Raw genomic sequence first — 23,052 nt, 5'->3', positions numbered from 1 at the left:
GTGACCTAAACAAAACAGTTCTGTAAGGTGAAGACACATAAAACAGAAAACAACTACCCACAAACACAGGTGGGAACAGGCTACCTAAGTATGGTTCACAATCAGAGACAACGATAGACAGCTGCCTCTGATTGGGAACCATACCAGGCCAAACACAGAAATACAAAACATAGAACAAAAACATAGAATGCCCACACCAACTCACGCCCTGACCAAACCAAAAATAGAGGCATAAAAAAGGAACTAAGGTCAGGACGTGAAATCATTATAATATAAGTATCGATATGACAGCAGTAAAAAAGAGTGGATTATTTATACGTTGGATACCATGGCAAATTTGTTTCCAGGCATCGCATTCTCATTTCTTTATCACCAAAACGAAGGTGACGCATGATCTCTCTGAAGCGATCCTGTGACATGATTTCTCTGACCCGAAGCTCTCCATATAGCCCACACACTCTTTCCATCGAATGCTCCACAGGATTGAAATGAACGCTTCCAGTTGGTGACTGCTGTTGCTGATGTTGTTTTTTTGCTTGAGATGTAGGGCTTGTCAGGGGAGTAAGCATGTGTGGGCCTGGGTGGACACAGGCCCACCACGGGGGTGCCAGGCCCTGCCAAACCCATCCAATCAGATTGAGCAAAAACAAAAAAATTATACATTATTATTTTTTATTTTTTTTATACTCCTCAGCACTCACCCTGCCCACCTACCATCGAATTTCTGGCTACACCCCTGGGGCCTGCGCTCTGTGGTGACATTTTGTGCTGATAATCAGCCTGTAGCATTGTCACTGGCTTGTTGTAATCCAAACGGTGCCGTCTCTTCTTCTCTTTTGTCTCACATTTCATTTAATGGAGGCGAGGGCACCTGCTGCATGCGCATCGTTCTGTCTAAGACTGTGGAGGTGTAGGTTCACGCTGAGGCTCAAAATCTGAAGAATAATCAGATGTCATGAGTTATTTTCATTCAGTTCTAGTTGCAGTGCTAACACAGCATGTGCATCCATTCGTCTTTGTCTTCTTGCCATTGTAAATGACGCACACTCTCACTGTGTACTCCAAGTACGCCTGAGTAGACTGATAAAACTGCTTGGATTAGGTGGATTGATAGAGGGTACATATTTAGGGTATACATTTTCAGATTATAATTACATTATACCAGTACAATATAATGGCCCGCCTTGTTCTTCATTCAAAATTGGTAATTACATTCTGATTATCAACTGGGCACGGCACCTTCCACTGTCGGGAGGAGGTGCAACGGGGAAAACCATTCAAAAAATGAGATGCCCTCCTGAAACTGGTTATAACTCCAGTTCGGTTTGTGATATTAACGTTCTACCTACGGTTATATAGACTTAGGAAAAGTCAAGGACGGTGGGGGGCATGGCTTTAAAAATGGCAGAGTAATAAAAAAAATTATATGAATGCTTTAGTGGTTCTAGTGTTAACAGGGACAGTAACCATTAATCAACATTTCAGTGTTCACATCAATGTAAATGTGCCAGCTGAAATGGCCTCCCTTGAGGCGTGCTCGCATGTGAAGAGCCAATACAGGCATTCATGGCAGATTCACATTTTGTAGTTGTTGACTTTTGTAAGCAGAACATTTCCCCATTGTGTATTTCTGCATCTTCCTTTATCTTAGTCTTTTCCACCAGTTGGCTGTCTTTGATACTTGCCATTTACAGTATCAAATCACAGTGCAATGGCACAATACATTAGATCCTGAAAGTGCCACAACATGATAGTGCAGTCACAGTGCTCTATTTTTGATCTGTCTTTTATACATCTTTCATGGGAGCTATTGTTTGACTCAGTCACCCAAATATATTATTATTGAAGATTATCTCTCTCTCTGATGACTGTCTGGTTTGAAGCTCTTCACTGTTCAGGCTGCCTAGACACGCACACACTACACACAGCTGCATGACTTCCCTGCGAACACGACATCCTTATCTCTGGAGACATCGTTAGTGTTTTGGTCGTCATCACACATGAGGCTCTATCCTAAATGGCTCCCTGTTCCCTATGTAGTGCACTTTGACGTCATTTTGCACTATGTGGGGAATAGGGTGCCATTTAGGAGGCATCCTGAGCCTCCCAGTGCAAATGAGAAAGAACAGGATTTGTGTCCATCAGTATTGCTGTCACACCTCGAGGCTACTGCCACACTGCTCTTCCAAACCCTTTGAAATACATGATATTGAATTCTAAACTAGGCTGTAAAAGGACTTTGAAATACCAGTTTACAATCAATGTTTCACTGAATAAATAGATGTTTACTGAAATTTGAGGGTTGCCTGTACAAAGTGCATTAATTAAGTGCATGCATAATTCAGGAAATAAAAAAATAAAAAACATTTTGGAATTGAGTAGGGCTGGAACAAAAACCTGCATTCCCAGTGGACATATATTCACATATAGGTGTTATACATGTGTTTATAATATACATTGTGTACATCCTTGGGCCGCCGCTGATCTTAATCAACTGATTTAACCTGAACCCATCCTGCAACTCCCATCCATCTTCTCCCACAGAGACCTAAACACCCCGGTGCCCGGAGACCTCCAGAGAGAGAACCAGGACGAGCACCTCAGCGACCAGGAGAACGCCCCTCCGGCCCTGCCTCCCAGTGGGAGCCGCCAGGGGGGCGAGGGCGGTGGCCAGACGCCCGCAAAGGGCGAGGGATGGGAGGACACCGACTTCAACCGCAACAAACTCAGGATCAGCCTGGGCAAGGTGAGTAAGGGGGAGGGATGAGGGGAAGGAGAACACAACATTTTACTGTATGGCATCTATGTAGATGTTGTTCTAGCGTAGCTTATACTGTTTGTTGATAACAGTATTTTTAGCATTTTATATTAATGAAAAATATGGGCTCGATTGATGGTTGGCTGGGTAGAGGATGATAGACTGACATACAGATGCACAGACTGAGATGAACATCCAGACAGAAAATGTGTACACTAGACAGACGAAGGCCTACCCTTTAAACTCCTAGCAGTGGTAATGGACACATTTTAGAATTAATTACTGTTCAGCATACACCATCGCGACCTCCAGTCTCTTCCCCTCCTCTCCCCTCTGTGTCTGCAGGGGGCCCAGGAGGGGGATGAACCCAGCAGAGGGGCCTGTCCCATGTCGCTGTGCCGAGCAGGAGGGGCCCCAGAGTCCCCCAGTGGCCAGGTGCGCTCCCTCCGTTACCGCCGCATCAACAGCCCAGAGTCAGACCGCATGTCGGCTGCTGATGGGAGGGCCGTCGACGGCTATGGCCAAAGGTGACCACTACAAACCAGCTCTAGTATTAGCTACAGACTTAGTAGTATTTAAGTATAGTAGTTAACCAGGAAGTGCACTTTGCTAAAATACATTTAGTATTGTACCTGGCTACATTAGTCTCTTAGGCGTTCCAGGAAAGTCCTTTGGGTTAGGGTCTGTGTAACTGCTATAAGCCTATCTATTATAGCCGTCCACTTTAATACTTAATTCAATACTTAATGAGTGTGTTCTTTTGGTCTTTTGTTGCATCTGTTTGTGCGTGCTTGTGTGTTTATGTGCACTTCTACTTCCTCGTGCTTGTACCTGTGTGTATGTGTACATATCTGTGTGCCACAGTATCAGGTCCCGCATGGACATCCTGGGCTCGCCCTCGCGCCACATGTACTCGTCCCAACCAGCCATGATGCTGTCTGTGGACGACGGCCTGCAGCGCGGGCGGCACGGCGAGGGCTCGGTGGCGTCCGTGGACCAGGAAGCCCACAGCAATGCCTTTATCAGATCGGTGCCGCTAGCCGAGGAGGAAGACTTTGATAGCAAGGAGTGGGTGATCATTGACAAGGAGACGGAGCTGAGAGACTTCCAGCCCACCACGTCGGGCACCACCGATGAGGAGCCTGAGGAGCTGAGGCCCCTGGAGGAGGGAGAGGAGAGGAGGAAGCTGCGGGGAGGAGGTGGGCCTGAAGGTTTTATGTACATTCAATAATGTGAAATTTCAGTCAGTTCAATTTTGTTCTATTCAGTTCTGTTGTAATTCAGTTCTGTTCTATTCCGTACAAGTTGTGTTGACGATGATGCTCATCTCTCCTCTGACAATAAAATATTATTTAACGTTTGACTTAATCCGGCAAACACTTTTCACGCTACTGAGCCGAACCAAAGTATTTGTACTGAGCTGACCTGGTTATGCATCCATCACATTTGCTGGAACCGTGCTGAAAAGGACAATGTGAAAATTAAATATTCAACCCATCATAGTTTGGTTCCGGTTGGCATGATAGTGTGAAAAGGGTACTAGATTCCTAACCAATCCTTTGTTCTAGGGGCGGAGATGGTGGTGCGGCCCAAGACGACCCACACAACCAACAGCAGCCGGGGCATGCTCACGCTCACAGAGGAGGAAGCCTCCAGACGAAGTGGGGGAAGCCCCGCCATGTCGCCCTGTCATTCACTCCCGTCAGGCCGTCCTATCGGACCCCAAACACCGGTAAGAGATCGGGCAAACCTTATCGGTGGAGGGAGGCTTCTCTCCTTGCATGTTCACGGTAGTCGGCTCAGAGCTGGGTCGCCTGCTGCACAGTGCGGTTAATCTTCAGATGATATGGATGAGACCCACCTTAGCGGTGGGTGTTGTTGATCTATCCAGATTATGTAAAGATGAGCTGTTCGGTGCCCCCTCTGGTCGGGATGTCCATTAACATGCAGTGCTAAACCTGGGGGTAGGGTTAAGCCAAGGGTTGCAAAATTCCGATAATTTAACTCAAATTACCTTTTTTTCCAGAAATCTCAGTTGGAAGATTCACGGATTTCCGTCTTATTTCCTTATAATTCAAGTAATCTTTCTAGAAAACCTGGGAATTTTGCAACCCTACAATTTTGCAAGCCAGTGGAAGTGAATATCTTGGCGGGGGGCGACCATTATTCCTGCAGCCATTTTAGTGTCATTCACAGACATATCCTGCCAGTGTAATGAGAGGAAACATGCCTTTTTCTGTGTCAGCAAGCACAAATTCTTCCTTTCCATCAGTTTGGTTTTGCCCATGACTTTTGGTTTTAACCATTGTTTTGTAATGCTATGGTATGAATGGGAGACGTGGCTTTGCTAACTGCATATTCCAGCATCAAATCAGATGTAGCATTACATATAATAATTATTGAACAGTTTATGCTTTTTGGGTGAGATGGTGGCATGAGTAGGGTTGTTTTTGATAGGTGCTTTCCCCCAAATGTATTTCTACAATATTTTCTCCATAGTTTTCTCAATGACTCCACGAGCATTTTCTTATTGTACGGTTCCGGCAAATGCCAGATGGGCTGGTCCATACCCCAGGAAGATTCCTGGTCCCAGTACGTCCCAGTATTCGGGTTGACATTTGTTAGGGTTGCACTGCACTTGATGCCCTCGTTATGACACACTGATGAAACAATATATATGCATACATGATGACACTTTGTCATTCTGATGAGAATAATGTAACAAACATCCAGATAGCCGTAGCAAAAGGTTTTTGTAACAGAAATATAATCTTTGGACATGTTCAGGTGGTGCCACCAAGTTTCAAAACGTTTTCTTCATACCGAACATGTTCTTGACGTCAGTGTTATAAATTCCTGACATGAAAACCTTTGGTTGAAAATGTTAAATTAAAACATTTAAACCGTGGGTCTTCCCATCAGGCTAGGGAAACATATCCCACCGCTGCCACCAAATGTGATTAAGCTGACTGTTACCTCATACATAAAAAGATGCACAAAGAAAATATGGGGAATGTTCAAGTCTTTTAGGTGAATTATAAAGGAAATTCAGCAATTTCTTGGGGAACAATTGAAGTTGACAAAATGTTTATTTTTATTGTTAAAACCAATTAACAATAACAGTAGCTTCCATTAGGGTTTCAGTTATTCAGGGGTCTTCTAGGTGAGAATGTAATGCAATCATACTATTTTGCCCAACAACGATCTGTATTATATTTCATCACGGTTGACAACTCCATTGTGTCCTCCTCCCAGAGCGCTAAGAACCTTGGCGTGATCCTGGACAACACCCTGTCGTTCTCAACTAACATCAAGGCGGTGGCCCGTTCCTGTAGGTTCATGCTCTACAACATCCGCAGAGTACGACCCTGCCTCACACAGGAAGCGGCACAGGTCCTAATCCAGGCACTTGTCATCTCCCGTCTGGATTACTGCAACTCGCTGTTGGCTGGGCTCCCTGCCTGTGCCATTAAACCCCTACAACTCATCCAGAACGCCGCAGCCCGTCTGGTGTTCAACCTTCCCAAGTTCTCTCACGTCACCCCGCTCCTCCGCTCTCTCCACTGGCTTCCAGTTGAAGCTCGCATCCGCTACAAGACCATGGTGCTTGCCTACGGAGCTGTGAGGGGAACGGCACCTCAGTACCTCCAGGCTCTGATCAGGCCCTACACCCAAATAAGGGCACTGCGTTCATCCACCTCTGGCCTGCTCGCCTCCCTACCACTGAGGAAGTACAGTTCCCGCTCAGCCCAGTCAAAACTGTTCGCTGCTCTGGCTCCCCAATGGTGGAACAAACTCCCTCACGACGCCAGGACAGCGGAGTCAATCACCACCTTCCGGAGACACCTGAAACCCCACCTCTTTAAGGAATACCTAGGATAGGATAAAGTAATCCTTCTCACCCCCCCTTAATATATGTAGATGCACTATTGTAAAGTGGCTGTTCCACTGGATGTCATAAGGTGAATGCACCAATTTGTAAGTCGCTCTGGATAAGAGCGCCTGCTAAATGACTTAAATGTAAATTACATTTAAATTTATTTCATTTTTGTCACGTTACACTTTCAACTCTGAAATACTGCTTTGTACACAAATATGTGTCAAGAAACCGGCATTTACGTATGAACCAAAGACACATCCATGAGCATTTCAAAGAGGTTCATAAATGCTTTGTTTTCCAACGCTCAATCACTGTTTGGCATATGGCACAGGTGTCAAACGTACGGCCCAGAGCTCGGATCCTGCCTGCGAGGAGGTCCAATCCGGCCCACGGGTGGTTTGATTCTTTTTTTTAAACAATATAAATGTTTGTTTTTTTTGGTGGTGGGGAACAAACTCAATATACTTTAAAATGACTAAAACCAAATCGAAACTGTGTAGAAATTATAATGGACCTACATACATAAATGTTCTTGACTGTGGCCAGCTCACTAATAATCACAGAATTTGAAAGCTAGACAATCAGGGTGTTATGCTGGTGAATGAGGACCCAAAAGCGACTTAACGAAAACAGAGTCTTTATTCCAGTATATGACAAAAGTAATAATCCTGGAAAAATCAAGAAGAAAACAAAACAGGAAAAAACTTAAATCCACTCGTAGTAACGAGGACAGACTGGAGACTCGACCATTGACTGCAGGTTGCTTCGGGAAGGCACCGACCGTAGCAGACTTAGACACCTGCTCACACGCAGCATCTGAAGGGGACAAAACACGACAGGGCGAGACAAGGACACAGAACAGCCAACATCATACAAGGATCCGACAAGGACAGAAGCGGAAAACAAGGGGAGAAATAGGGCTCTAATCAGAGGGCAAAATAGGGGACAGGTGTGAAAAGAGTAAATGAGTGAGTTAGGAGAATGAGGAACAGCTGGGAGCAGGAACGGAACGATAGAGAGAAGAGAGAGAGGGAGGGGAGAGAGAGGGATAGAAAAAGGGAACGAACCTAATAAGACCAGCAGGGGGAAACGAACAGAAGGGAAAGCACAAGGACAAGACAATATATGACAAAACATGACAGTACCCCCCCACTCACCGAGCGCCTCCTGGCGCACTCGAGGAGGAATCCTGGCGGCAACGGAGGAAATCATCAATCAGCGAACGGTCCAGCACGTCCCGAGATGGAACCCAACTCCTCTCCTCAGGACCGTAACCCTCCCAATCCACTAAGTACTGGTGACCACGTCCCCGAGAACGCATGTCCATGATCCTACGTACCTTGTAAATAGGTGCGCCCTCGACAAGGACGGGGGGGGGGGGAGACGAACGGGGGCGCGAAGAAAGGGCTTGACACAGGAGACATGGAAGACAGGATGGACGCGACGAAGGTGTCGCGGAAGAAGCAGTCGCACAGCGACAGGATTGACGACCTGGGAGACACGGAACGGACCAATGAACCGCGGAGTCAACTTACGAGAAGCTGTCATAAGGGGAAGGTTACGAGTGGAATGCCACACTCTCTGGCCGCGACAATACCTAGGACTCTTAATCCTACGTTTATTGGCGGCTCTCACAGTCTGCGCCCTGTAACGGCAAAGTGCAGACCTCACCCTCCTCCAGGTGCGCTCACAACGTTGGACAAACGCCTGAGCGGAGGGAACGCTGGACTCGGCGAGCTGGGACGAGAACAGAGGAGGCTGGTAACCCAGACTACTCTGAAACGGAGATAGCCCGGTAGCAGATGAAGGAAGCGAGTTGTGAGCGTATTCTGCCCAGGGGAGCTGTTCTGCCCAAGACGCAGGGTTTCTAAAAGAAAGGCTGCGTAATATGCGACCAATCGTCTGATTGGCCCTTTCTGCTTGACCGTTAGACTGGGGATGAAAACCGGAAGAGAGACTGACGGACGCACCAATCAAACGACAGAACTCCCTCCAAAACTGTGACGTGAATTGCGGACCTCTGTCTGAAACTGCGTCTAACGGGAGGCCATGAATTCTGAACACATTCTCGATGATGATTTGTGCCGTCTCCTTAGCGGAAGGAAGCTTAGCGAGGGGAATGAAATGTGCCGCCTTAGAGAACCTATCGACAACCGTAAGAATCACAGTCTTCCCCGCAGACGAAGGCAGACCGGTAATGAAGTCTAAGGCGATGTGAGACCATGGTCGAGAAGGAATGGGAAGCGGTCTGAGACGACCGGCAGGAGGAGAGTTACCTGACTTAGTCTGCGCGCAGTCCGAACAAGCAGCCACGAAACGGCACGTGTCACGCTCCTGAGTAGGCCACCAAAACCGCTGGCGAATAGAAGCAAGTGTACCTCGAACGCAGGGATGGCCAGCTAACTTGGCAGAGTGAGCCCACTGAAGAACAGCCAGACGAGTAGAAACAGGAACGAAAAGAAGGTTACTAGGACAAGCGCGCGGCGACGCAGTGTGAGTGAGTGCTTGCTTAACCTGTCTCTCAATTCCCCAGACAGTCAACCCGACAACACGCCCATAAGGAAGAATCCCCTCGGGATCGGTAGAAGCCACAGAAGAACTAAAGAGACGGGATAAGGTATCAGGCTTGGTGTTCTTATTACCCGGGCGATAAGAAATCACAAACTCGAAACGAGCGAAAAACAATGCCCAACGAGCTTGACGTGCATTAAGTCGTTTGGCAGAACGGATGTACTCAAGGTTCTTATGGTCAGTCCAAACGACAAAAGGAACGGTCGCCCCCTCCAACCACTGTCGCCATTCGCCTAGGGCTAAGCGGATGGCGAGCAGTTCGCGGTTACCCACATCATAGTTGCGTTCCGATGGCGACAGGCGATGAGAAAAATAAGCGCAAGGATGAACCTTATCGTCAGACTGGAAGCGCTGGGATAGAATGGCTCCCACGCCCACCTCTGAAGCGTCAACCTCGACAATGAATTGTTTAGTGACGTCAGGAGTAACGAGGATAGGAGCGGACGTAAAACGCTTCTTGAGGAGATCAAAAGCTCCCTGGGCGGAACCGGACCACTTAAAGCACGTCTTGACAGAAGTAAGAGCTGTGAGAGGGGCAGCAACTTGACCGAAATTACGAATGAAACGCCGATAGAAATTAGCGAAACCTAGAAAGCGCTGCAACTCGACACGTGACCTTGGAACGGGCCAATCACTGACAGCCTGGACCTTAGCGGGATCCATCTGAATGCCTTCAGCGGAAATAACAGAACCGAGAAATGTGACAGAGGAGACATGAAAGGCGCACTTCTCAGCCTTCACGTAGAGACAATTCTCTAAAAGGCGTTGGAGTACACGTCGAACGTGCTGAACATGAATCTCGAGTGACGGTGAAAAAATCAGGATATCGTCAAGGTAGACAAAAACAAAGATGTTCAGCATGTCTCTCAGTACATCATTAACTAATGCCTGAAAAACAGCTGGAGCATTAGCGAGACCAAACGGCAGAACCCGGTACTCAAGATGCCCTAACGGAGTGTTAAACGCCGTTTTCCACTCGTCCCCCTCTCTGATGCGCACGAGATGGTAAGAATTACGAAGGTCCAACTTAGTAAAGAACCTGGCTCCCTGCAGAATCTCGAAGGCTGACGACATAAGGGGAAGCGGATAACGATTCTTAACCGTTATGTCATTCAACCCTCGATAATCCACGCAGGGGCGCAGAGTACCATCCTTCTTCTTAACAAAAAAACCCCCGCTCCGGCAGGAGAGGAAGAAGGCACTACGGTGCCGGCGTCAAGAGAAACAGACAAATAATCCTCGAGAGCCTTACGTTCGGGAGCCGACAGAGAGTATAGTCTACCCCGAGGGGGAGTGGTCCCCGGAAGGAGATCAATACTACAATCATACGACCGGTGAGGAGGAAGGGAGTTGGCTCTGGACCGACTGAAGACCGTGCGCAGATCATGATATTCCTCCGGCACTCCTGTCAAATCACCAGGTTCCTCCTGAGAAGAGGGGACAGAAGAAACAGGAGGGATAGCAGACATTAAACACTTCACATGACAAGAAACGTTCCAGGATAGGATAGAATTACTAGACCAATTAATAGAAGGATTATGACATACTAGCCAGGGATGACCCAAAACAACAGGTGTAAAAGGTGAACGAAAAATCAAAAAGGAAATGGTCTCACTGTGGTTACCAGATACTGTGAGGGTTAAAGGTAGTGTCTCATATCTGATACTGGGGAGAAGACTGCCATCTAAGGCGAACATGGGCGTGGGCTTCCCTAACTGTCTGAGAGGAATGTCATGTTTCCGAGCCCATGCTTCGTCCATAAAACAACCCTCAGCCCCAGAGTCTATCAAGGCACTGCATGAAGCAGCCGAACCGGTCCAGCGTAGATGGACCGACATGGTAGTACAGGATCTTGATGGAGAGACCTGAGTAGTAGCGCTCACCAGTAGCCCTCCGCTTACTGATGAGCTCTGGCTTTTACTGGACATGAATTGACAAAATGTCCAGCAGAACCGCAATAGAGGCAAAGGCGGTTGGTGATCCTCCGTTCCCTCTCCTTAGTCGAGATGCGAATACCTCCCAGCTGCATGGGCTCAGTCTCTGAGCCGGAGGGAGGAGATGGTTGCGATGCGTAGAGGGGGAACACCGTTAACGCGAGCTCTCTTCCACGAGCTCGGTGACGAAGATCTACCCGTCGTTCTATGCGGATGGCGAGTGCAATCAAAGAGTCCACACTGGAAGGAACCTCCCGGGAGAGAATCTCATCCTTAACCTCAGCGTGGAGTCCCTCCAGAAAACGAGCGAGCAGCGCCGGCTCGTTCCAGTCACTAGAGGCAGCAAGAGTGCAAAACTCTATAGAGTAATCCGTTATGGATCGATCACCTTGACATAGGGAAGCCAAGGCCCTAGAAGCCTCCCTACCAAAAACTGAACGATCAAAAACCCGTATCATCTCCTCTTTAAAGTTCAGATAATTGTTAGAACACTCAGCCCTTGCCTCCCAGATAGCTGTGCCCCACTCTCGAGCCCGACCAGTAAGGAGTGAAATGACGTAAGCAATCCGAGCTCTCTCTCTTGAGTATGTGTTGGGTTGGAGAGAGAACACAATATCACACTGGGTGAGAAAGGAGCGGCACTCAGTGGGCTGCCCGGAGTAACAAGGTGGGTTATTAACCCTAGGTTCCGGAGACTCGGAAGACCAGGAAGTAGCAGGTGGCACGAGACGAAGACTCTGAAACTGTCCTGAGAGGTCGGAAACCTGAGCGGCCAGGGTCTCAACGGCATGACGAGCAGCAGACAATTCCTGCTCGTGTCTGCCGAGCATTGCTCCCTGGATCTCGACGGCAGTGTTACAAGAATCCGTAGTCGCTGGGTCCATTCTTGGTTGGATCCTTCTGTTATGCTGGTGAATGAGGACCCAAAAGCGACTTAACGAAAACAGAGTCTTTATTCCAGTATATGACAAAAGTAATAATCCTGGAAAAATCAAGAAGAAAACAAAACAGGAAAAAACTTAAATCCACTCGTAGTAACGAGGACAGACTGGAGACTCGACCATTGACTGCAGGTTGCTTCGGGAAGGCACCGACCGTAGCAGACTTAGACACCTGCTCACACGTAGCATCTGAAGGGGACAAAACACGACAGGGCGAGACAAGGACACAGAACAGCCAACATCATACAAGGATCCGACAAGGACAGAAGCGGAAAACAAGGGGAGAAATAGGGCTCTAATCAGAGGGCAAAATAGGGGACAGGTGTGAAAAGAGTAAATGAGTGAGTTAGGAGAATGAGGAACAGCTGGGAGCAGGAACGGAACGATAGAGAGAAGAGAGAGAGGGAGGGGGAGAGAGAGGGATAGAAAAAGGGAACGAACCTAATAAGACCAGCAGGGGGAAACGAACAGAAGGGAAAGCACAAGGACAAGACAATATATGACAAAACATGACACAGGGAGCATCAAAAACTCCCAAAATGATGGATAGACTGTTTTGAGTTTGACATCCCTGGTTGAATGAAGGTCATGATGAGTTGATTATTGGAAACAGGTGTTAGTGCTGGGTTGGGGAAAAAACCTGCACATCCAGTATCTCCCTAGAGTTGGAGAACCCTGATTTGCATAAACTGTGCATGCTGAAAAGAGTCATACATTGCTTACTATGTGCTACTGTGTATGTCTAATGGGAAGCCCATACACATGGTGTGAGTACAGTAACACTGGTTCTTTATTTTTATTCCCCTGCGCCCAACACTAGACAGTGCTCAAAACAATCCTGTGCTCAAAACAACCTAACTCAGAGCAGAGTATGAATACTATACAAAGAAAAGTATATGGACACCCCCTGAAATTAGTGGATTCGGCTATATAAGCCTGCCCAGTGTATAAAATCAAACACACAGCCATGCAATCTCCATAGAAACATTGGCAGTAGAACGGCCTTACTGAAGAGCTCAGTGGCTTTCAACGTGGCACTGTCATGGGATGCCATCTTTGCAACAAGTCAGTTTGGCAAATATTTGACCTGCTAGAGCTGCCCTGGTCAACTGTAAGTGCTGTTATTGTGAAGTGGAAACGTCTAGGAGCAAGAAAGGCTCAGCTGCGAAGTGGCCACCGAGTGCTGAGGCGTGCAGCGCGTAAAAATCATCTGTCCTCGGTTGCAACACTCACTACTGAGTTCCAAACTGCCTCTGGAAGCAATGTCAGCACAAGATCTGTTTGTCGGGAGCTTCATGAAATGGGTGGCTGAGCAGTCGCACACAAGCCTAAGATCACCATGCTCAATGCCACGCATCGCCTGGAGTGGTGTGAAGCTCGCCGCCATTGGACTCTGGAGCAGTGGAAATGCGTTCTCTGGAGTGACAAATCACACTTCATCAAATTGTGTTTCACATACACATGGTTAGCAGATTTTAATGCGAGTGTAGCGAAATGCTTGTGCTTCTAGTTCCAACAGTGCAGTAATATCTAACAAGTAATCTAACAATTCCTACACACAAATCTAAAGGGGTGAATGAGAATATGTACATGTCAGTCTATGGATGAGTGATGGCCGAGCGGCATAGGCAAGGTGCAATAGATGGTATAAAATACAGTATATACATGTGATATGAGTAATGTAAGATATGTAATAATTATTAAAGTGGCATTATTTAGTGCATTGTATAAAGTGACTAGTAATCCATTTATTAAAGTGGCCAGTGATTGGATCTCAATGTATGCAGCAGCCTCTCTGAGTTAGTGATTGCTGTTTAACAGTCTGATGGCCTTGAGATAGAAGCTGTTTTTCAGTCTCTCGGTCCCAGCTTTGATGCACCTGTACTGACCTCACCTTCTGGATGGAAGCGGTGTGAACACGCTCGGGTGGTTGATGTCCTCGATGATCTTTTTTGGCCTTCCTATGACCATCTGGCAGTCCGACGGATGAATCTGGGTTTGGTGGATGCCAGGAGCATGCTACCTGCCGTAAAGCAGAGTGCCAAATGTGAAGGTTGGTGGAGGAGTAATGGTCTGGGGCTGTTTTTCCTGGTTCGTACTAGTTCCCTTAATTTCAGTGAAGGGAAATCTTAACGCTAAAGTATATAATGACTTTCTAGACAATTCTGTGCTTCCAACTTTGTGGCAACAGTTGGGGGGAAGGCCCTTTCCTGTTTTAGCATGACAATACCCCTATGCACAAAGCAAGGTCCATACAGAAATGGTTTGTTGAGATCGGTGTGGAATAATTTGACTGCACAGAGCCCTGACCTCAACCCCATCAAACACCTTTGGGATGAATTGGAACGAGCCAGGCCTAATTGCCCAACATCAGTGCCCGAACTCACTAATGCTCTAGTGGCTGAATGGAAACAAGTCCCTGCAGCAATATTCCAACATCTAGTGGAAAGCTTTCCCAGAAAGAGTGGAGGCTGTTACAGCAGCACCGAATCCATATTTATGCCCATGATTTTGGAATGAGATGTTCGACGAAGAGGTCTATTTATCTATGAGGTTAGGGTGAGCAATAACTTCCAGATCATTTGAAAGGTTTGAATGGAAAACGGGATACAGCTCTATATGAATGAAACATTGGCCCTCACTGATAAAGGACAACAGACAAAAAAAAGAACAAAACTAACAAGAATGTCAGTCAGTAGTCACTGAGATGTGGTTTTAAATCCAGTTAGTTCAGATTGATTAATTAATACAATAGTGCAGTTGGGTCATTCCACAAACTGAGTCCATGTTGTGCCCCTTTGATATTTCAAATAGATATTGTGCACCAATATTGGATTTTAAAAGCCTATAATATTAAAAATGACCCATCCCCTAGGGCCGATATTCCCATCAAAATCCGTCTGTTTACCCAACCCCCCCCAAACCAACCAAGGCTTAGACTTTAAATACATTCATTTGATTTTTATATGAATGAAATTTTGCTAAAGTGCCTAAATGTGTACATGTTCCTCTGTGCACTCTGTGACATCTCAGAAGAATTTAACCCACTTAACTGCAATATTTACATAAAGCCCTAGTTATTTTGTTGCTTTGACAGTCATTTCTGAAGATTCATATTTATTTTGTGATTCATTTTAAGTAGAAAAAAAACTTTTCCTCACTTTAAGGTCCAGCCTGTTACAGGAACTGAACTCTCTTTTTTAATATGATTTAAACTATTTTTTAAATATATTTTTCTTAAAATGTCCAATGCAGCCATTTTCATCTCAATATGAACTCATTTCTGGGTAAATGAAGTACCTTACTGTGATTGTTTTCCATTAAGAAGGCCAAAAAGAAACCAAAATAGCTCCTTAGCTAAATTAAATTTCTCAAGCAAGAATTTAGTTAGAACTGTCTGCTAGTGGTTTGAGAGAGGGACCTAATTTGAAGGAGCCTAATTGAACTTGAAAACTAGCTGTTATTGGCAGAGAGTAGGGCAAACTCTCTTTATTGGACTATTAACTTGTACCACCTGGTGATGTCACCAGTTGGTTCAAAAATCCCACCCAGCCAAACAAGCTGAAATTTCAGGCAGTCTTTTCAAACAGCTTTTACACTTAAAGTGCATTATCATAATTATTACAACCTCATAGTGTGGAAATATTTATAAAACACAGGAAAATCTAGTTTTGGACTGCACTGGCCCCTTTAAGAACATTTAATATATATAGTCAAATCATAGTGTAAGGCAGGTGAGCTGGTTCTACCCTTTTTGGCCATGTTTTGTAGTGGAGAACTGACTGCGTTGAACACCTATGTTACCCATAGGTGGACAGGCTAGAAATGTTTTAACAATAAAAAAATGTTTGAAGCTTGCATTCAATTGCCCCTCCCTGTTGCACACAACAAGCTTCCGTTCCCCCTATCACAAGGGGTTTTATGGCTGATTTAATCCTGTTACTTTATTTGGCACTTAATAGGCACTTACTATAGTCCTCTTTTTTACTAAGTTGAACATGTGCTCGTCATGACAGAATGTTACAATGAGGTGAAATAAAACTTTCACCAAATTACACTACCCAAAAGGGACTCATTTCATGTAACGACCCAGTTATCACTCATTGGCTCGATTGAGTGTAATTTAAATGGAGTTAATGCACTTTGGAAGAATGACTTTTGAAATATTTTATTTTCATTTTGGAGATACTTCATTTTGGAGCAAATCCTTGTTCTTTGAAAACCAAAATCAAATTTGTTTTTATTATTTTTATTGAACAAAATACACACGCTCAAACTATTTTGTATACAAATCCAAAACTTCACACAACATGCTTTTGTAAGGTTTCCTTTTGTTGAGATCTGGTTGAAGCGAAGTCAGATAATCAGATTACAAGCAGGTAAAGGCATCTTTGTCATGACGACATCAACAACCCTGGGAAAAATGCAGACTATATAGGTTGTCGTTGAACCAACATTAGATTACAACCAGGTGCAAAAAGTAATGTAATCCTTCCTTTATCTTTTCAACCGATTATATCCATTGCAATCTCTTCAATTTGAATAAAAATACATAAACTAGCTCAGGTCATATTAAACCTGATTTAAAGCTCATTTCCTGCAATTCTACACATTTTTGCCGGGGGGCCAGTTTTTCCCACTGGCTTAGATTACAATTTAATATTGTTGACCTTGTTGCCCTGCCTAAAAACCTTTTGAACAAAAAAATCTTACAGATTGTTTTTTGAATACACATTTACCCAGCATCCATGTACCACTAGGGACCGTTAGCACTGCATCAATTATAAATCAGTCCGGAAGGTCTCTTGTGTTATGTAGGTCTGCGTACCATTTGATCAAGTTTATATTTTATGTCTATTTAACCTTTTTGTACGTTTTTGGTAAGTGTCTTTTTCTGACGGTTACAGTATGTCCATGAAATATGTTAAAGAACGTTTTGCTCGGGTGTTTGGTAAGAATAAAAACCTGAATACACAAGGACCCTTCAAAACCACAAGGCCAGTTCACCCATTCCCTGTGCCAGTTGTATTTCCTTGTCATGGATTACCGGAAAAGAAAACAAAAATGTTGATTTTACTTACCTCACCAATCACGTTTTACCAGCCTTATTTGTGATTTCACTGCAAGTGCCTAGTACGGCAGGCCTCGCTATCGCAAACATGATCAAGGACCCTCGTTTTATTTGCCCTGCGACCTCTTCCTTGACATAACTGATGCATTTGCTCAACCTATCACTTAAAAGTACAGTATGTCAAGTTGCACTCACCCAGAGGAGAAAAAGCGAGGGTGCCATGGGAACAACAAGCGAAGAAATAAAGTGGTGTTTTGGGGTAAGCACAGTTTAGGATAGTCCTTCCTTCTGTTGTTTTTTTCTTAATTAGTTTCTGTTCCGAACTCCTCCTTTTTTTGTTGAGCCATATTTATCCCCTTTCCTTCGTTGTGTGTTTGTTTCGTGTGCTTGATGAGACCATCTATATTTTGTGTTTATTCATTTTGCATTTTCCAATGGTGATTTTTTTTGTGACTTTTAGTCAAATTGAGTGTAATGAAATTTGATCGTGTCCAGGCATTTTCCCAGGTTCAATGTGTTTACATACTAGAAGAACATGTGCAGTACTTGTGCGTGTTTTTAATGCCATTGTTGGGGAATGCGTGCTCTGTGCCTCAATTATGAGACAGACGGAAACCTACTCTCATTTGCTTCCAATCTGGCAATCTACTTAACTGTTTTGTAGAATACTGTCTTCTATCATTTTAACATACTGTAATGCCTCTGCTGTAATGGCAACCATAAAGTCTTCCTCTCCCTGTTTCTCTCTGGACTACATCTGAGAGCCCTTACAGCATGCATACAGGGAAGGGGAGATGTATGACAAGATATGTTCCAATACTCCATATGGATCCCTTTTCTTGTCTCCTTCTTTTACCCTCTTATCAGCTGACCTGAAAGGTACTGGATAGTTGAACTCCCAAGCCTATAACTCTCAACTATCTAATCCTTTTAGAATACTGGTGAGGAAGGGTAAGAAGACAAGGAAATGAAGCCGTTTCATGAGTTGGAACGTGAACCAATTACTGGTCTATAGTCTGTTAGCATGACCTTGTTGTCCCTCCCCCTTCCATCCTAATGCCCCTCCTTCTGTTTTCTGATTGGTCTCTTCTGCAGCTGGAGGATGACAGGCACCACCCGAGGCCCAATCAGCTGCGGAGGCTGGCCTCCTACGTCTTCTCATCATCCACGCTGGAGACGGAGCAGTACCCGCACCCCGGAGGGTCCTTCATCCAGCGGAGCCGCTCAGCCGAGAGCAGCCCCGCTCACATGAACTCTTCCACACACCGGCGCCATGCTCCCCTGCAGAGCCCTGGCAGCCCACGGAGCAGGCACTCGGTCCTGAACGTGTCGCGCACGCAAATCCAGCAATTGCTTGCCAAGCTCATGAATAAGAACACAAGCTGAGGGGGGGGGGGGGGGTGGCACTCTGCATGCCAAAATGCATTAGCGTATACTCGTTTTCACCCATTATGTACATACACAGGTACATACTCGCAGTTTGAAACCCAAAGAGCCCTATTTTGACGGGTTGGTTAGAACACAAACACATGCACGCTTGCACACACATTATTAACTAAAACACAGTTCAAACAACTCACTTTAATTTAACTAACTTTTAAAAAGTGAATAGGAAGAGATGAAAAGTGCTGATGGCAAATTATTTTTCACTTAATAAACTCATAAAAGTCTGCTCCTTGCAAAGTCAGAGTTGCACGTGCAATTTGAGTAAAAAGTGATGGAAGTGTAAACTAGAGGTTTCCCCTTTCCCTCTTCATCATTTCATGGTACTGTGCGGAGGAGGAGTCACAAAACTGAGACTGTTAAGAGACTGTTCAACATTCATTGCATTCTTTTTCCATTCATGCTGCAGGCTTGTGGGATTGTCGTCGAATGCAGGTCATGTCGGCAATGCGTAGCTAAAGGAATTCAGTAACGCTTTCGGTAACACTTTGCTTAAAGGGGCAATCTGTAGATCAAATCAAATTTATAAAGCCCTTCTTACATCAGCTGGTATCCCAAAGTGCTGTACAGAAACCCAACCTAAAACCACAAACAGCAAGCAATGCAGGTGTAGAAGCACGTGGCTAGGAAAACTCCCTAGAAAGGCCAGAACCTAGGAAGAAACCTAGAGAGGAACCAGGCTATGATGGGTGGCCAGTCCTCTTCTGATCAAACAATAACAAGGCGGACATGGGAATGAAGGGAATGGGACATGGGAATGAAGAACTATTCTTGAATTCCTAGACAGAGCTATAGATGCAAGGAATGAAGATCCATGATATAAAACTTGTAGTTTTAGCTTTGGATGCTGTTTAACAATTACGTTGTTTACAAACAATGGAGTAAACCAAGCGTATATTTTGGCTTCTGATGGGGTACGACAGTTGAACTGAGCAATTATAAGTTATATTCTTTAAGATTCAATGGGTATATATTAAAATGGATGTACCTATCGCAGTTTGCCCGTGCAGCTATAATGCGTTATGATGAGGTTATAATGCATTATGATGAGGTTATAATGCAATGTAAAGTCATTATAAAGGCTCATACATGCTTATAACTAGTAATAAAGCTTTATACCTGCAAGCTACAAGTTAAGAGTTACCACACTTACCTTAAATAATATTTCCTCGTAAGAGCTATGTGCACTGACATGATAATGACATATAGATGTCATAAGCAGTTACTGCCTCTACTGATAGCTGATTTTAAGCAGTCACAACAGAAACTGTGAGTTAGGTACATACTAGCCCAGCTACTTTATCAACGGTGCCGTAACAATGTAGAGTCATAAGTTGTCCTTGTTTATCCCAAGGCGTCAGTTATGTCATGCTCCTGACACCGTTACGAGGGTCTTGTGACAAAGCATTAGAGTTAAATTATTCCCCAGAGAAGGCATGTAATGCACTATAAGTGCTCTGCAGTCTACACACTGATCTTGTGTAGCTTGTTCCCAGATCTGTTTGTGGAGTCTTGCTAACACTTATGATCATTGTCACGTCCGTAACCATAAAAATGACCATGGCAAGACAGCACAAACAGATGTGGGACCAGGCTAGTTCTTATGGAGTGTAAACAGAAATATTTCCACTTCTGTATGTTTATCGCACAGGGCGCTTTTCTATATGTCTTATCTTACTTTTGGTGTACTTTATAGAGGTGTTTTTTTGTCTGTTGGTTGCTGGCATATCCATGCTTTCTATGTGTTGAAATGCTGGAGCAATGGGTTAGGCAGGCTTTTGAAGGGTGAGGATATTAGGTGTGGGGTTTTGCAATAGGAAAACTCCCTTTCTCTAATATTCAGTGTCGTGTTTTTACGACAAGCGTTATCGTGGTTGACTTCAATGTACTGTATAGATGTACAATCTTAATTTGATCACTCTTTTGTTGCTGAGAATTTAAACTTGTTATGTATTTGAGTTTTTAAAAAGGCTTGTTGCTACAGTAACATGATTCGAACGTTATGATGCAAGAAATGGTGAAAACTCCTTTCATATAACTGTTCTTAATTCAGTTACGTGACATAGCATTTATTAACATGTGCTACAATACATGACAAACTGCTCGTCGAACATCTCATTCCAAAATCATGTGCATTAATATGGAGTTGGTCCCCCCTTTGGTGCTATAACAGCCTCCATTCTTCTGGGAAGGCTTTCCACAAGATGTTGGAACATTGCTGCGGGGACTTGCTTCCATTCAGCTGCAAGAGGCGGGGCGGCATGGTAGCCTAGTGGTTAGAGTGTTGGACTAGTAACCGGAAGGACAGCGGAGTCAATCACCACCTTCCGGAGACACCTGAAACCCCACCTCTTTAAGGAATACCTATGATAGGATAAGTAATCCTTCTCACCCCCGCCCCCTTTAAGATTTAGATGCACTATTGTAAAGTGACTGTTCCACTGGATGTCATAAGGTGAATGCACCAATTTGTAAGTCGCTCTGGATAAGAGCGTCTGCTAAATGACTTAAATGTAATGTAAATGTAAGTTCAAACCCCCGAGCTGACAAGGTACAAATCTGTCGTTCTGCCCCTGAACAGGCAGTTAACCCACTGTTCCTAAGCTGTCATTGAAAATAAGAATTTGTTCTTAACTGATTTGCCTAGTTAAATAAAGGTAAAATAAAAAAAATGTAAAAGAGCATTAGTGAGGTCAGGCACTGATGTTGGGCGATTAGGCCTGGCTCGCAGTCGGCTTTCCAATTCATCCCAAAGGTGATGGGTTTGAGGTCAGGACTCCGTGCAGACCAGTCAAGTTCTTCCACAACGATCCCGACAAAACATTAGGGACCTCGCTTTGTGCACAGGGGCATTGTTACGTTGAAACAGGAAATGGCCTTCCCCTAACTGTTGAAAGCACAGAATCGTATAGAATGTCATTGAATGTTGTAGCGTTAAGATATCCCTTCACTGGAACTAAGGGGTCTAGCCCGAACCATGTAAAAAAGACCCAGACCATTATTTCTCCTCCACCAAACTGGCATCCTGGCATCCGCCAAACCCAGATTCGTCCGTTGGACTGCCAGATGGTGAAGTGTGATTCATCACTCCACACGTTTCCACTGCTCTAGAGTCTAATGGTGGCGAGCTTTACACCACTCCAGCTGATGCTTGGCATTGTGCATGGTGATCTTAGGCTTGTGTGCAGCTGCTCGGCTATGGGAAACCCATTTCATGAAGCTCCCGATGAACAGGTCTTGTGCTGACGTTGTTTCCAGCTTCAGATCACCCTAGTAGTTATTTCACAGTTGTCTGAAGTTTGTTTGGTCATAATGTGAAATCACATCACCGTCTGGAATCGGTAGCAAAAGCTGCTATGTGTGAATGTTGACAGAGGAAAACTTGCACGTATAAAGTAATACCCAGAGAGACGGTGGTTTTCCTGCTTGAGATAGAAGTTGTCTCTAACCACAGATCTAGGATAAGATCACCCAACACTGAATCCTATCCTTAACCATAAGGAGGGTAGACCCTGGACCAGTGGTTAGGGTGGACTTCTGCTAAACTAGAGGAGCTGTGATGTCAGGCAGGTATTATGCAAACAGCTGTGTTTTATGAAATGAAATCTGGTTCCAAAGTAGTTCAGGCACTTACAGTTTAAGCTCCATAGAATGGCATCTCTGCCATTGCATTGGCTCAGCTCATCAACTGTATCATTGTTATAGATAGATAATGCCAGGGGTTGGATTGCACTGGAGGGCTTTGTGTTATCTATCTTCTTGCAGAATAGCATAAACCATTCATTCGAATGACATAACCATTCATTAAAGTAGCCAAAGTTAGCCAAAAATGCCATTGGAATTCTGTGGGTTTTGGTGTGCATTTTTGCAGTGAAGTGAGCTACATACTGTATATCAGGATCGACTGTTGTATGTGGCAGTATATTTGTGTAGATAAGTCATCAACATAGCACTTCTTTCTACATTGTCCGTTGAGTACTGTACCTCACTGTTGCACTTTATAAAGGACTTAACAGGAGAACATGGTCACGATTGGGCCCAGGTAGAAAATATTAATGCAAAAGATGATAAACGTAATAAATAAGATATGCTAAGGGTGCTTGGGGAAAAAAATGTTACGCCATTTTGGAGAAACAAGGTTAAGAGGAAAGGAGACCAGGGAGAGTATTGGTTATTTCCACACTCATTTTATGCCACTTTCTCTCCAACGGAAAAACCAATGAGGTAACAGACCCTTAAGTGGGTAGCAGTTCTAATGTAAAGGGAATGCATTGTAGATGTAGCCAAGTGACAAAATGTACAGTATAGAAATTAATTGTATAGAATTACACCTCAGACCCGTGACATCACAGGCTTCACACTGCACTGTATGCTGATTTTGCTACACAGCAAGTTTTTTTGGACGTCTTTTCAACATTTAATGAATGTTTTATGCTGATATTTTACTGATGTCT

At 44.7% G+C, this 23,052-nt stretch overlaps 1 protein-coding gene across 4 annotated transcripts in view; it reads left to right on the top strand.

Annotated features, from left to right (window-relative positions):
* The window catches only part of LOC124016414 (tau-tubulin kinase 1-like), a 52,651-nt gene that overhangs the window by 21,692 nt on the left and 7,907 nt on the right, over positions 1-23,052 (top strand). For all 4 annotated transcript variants that reach the window (XM_046331975.1, XM_046331973.1, XM_046331974.1 and 1 more), the window contains 4 exons: positions 2,545-2,746; positions 3,104-3,285; positions 3,623-3,957; positions 4,327-4,490. In XM_046331975.1, the coding sequence (XP_046187931.1) occupies positions 2,545-2,746; positions 3,104-3,285; positions 3,623-3,957; positions 4,327-4,490 (883 nt within the window). The remainder of the gene's footprint in view (positions 1-2,544; positions 2,747-3,103; positions 3,286-3,622; positions 3,958-4,326; positions 4,491-23,052) is intronic.

This window comes from Oncorhynchus gorbuscha, linkage group LG26 (assembly GCF_021184085.1).
Source record: "Oncorhynchus gorbuscha isolate QuinsamMale2020 ecotype Even-year linkage group LG26, OgorEven_v1.0, whole genome shotgun sequence".
Taxonomy (NCBI): Eukaryota; Metazoa; Chordata; class Actinopteri; order Salmoniformes; family Salmonidae; genus Oncorhynchus; species Oncorhynchus gorbuscha.
Note: the sequence above shows the minus strand (reverse complement) of the source record. Positions and strands in the feature narration are given on the sequence as shown.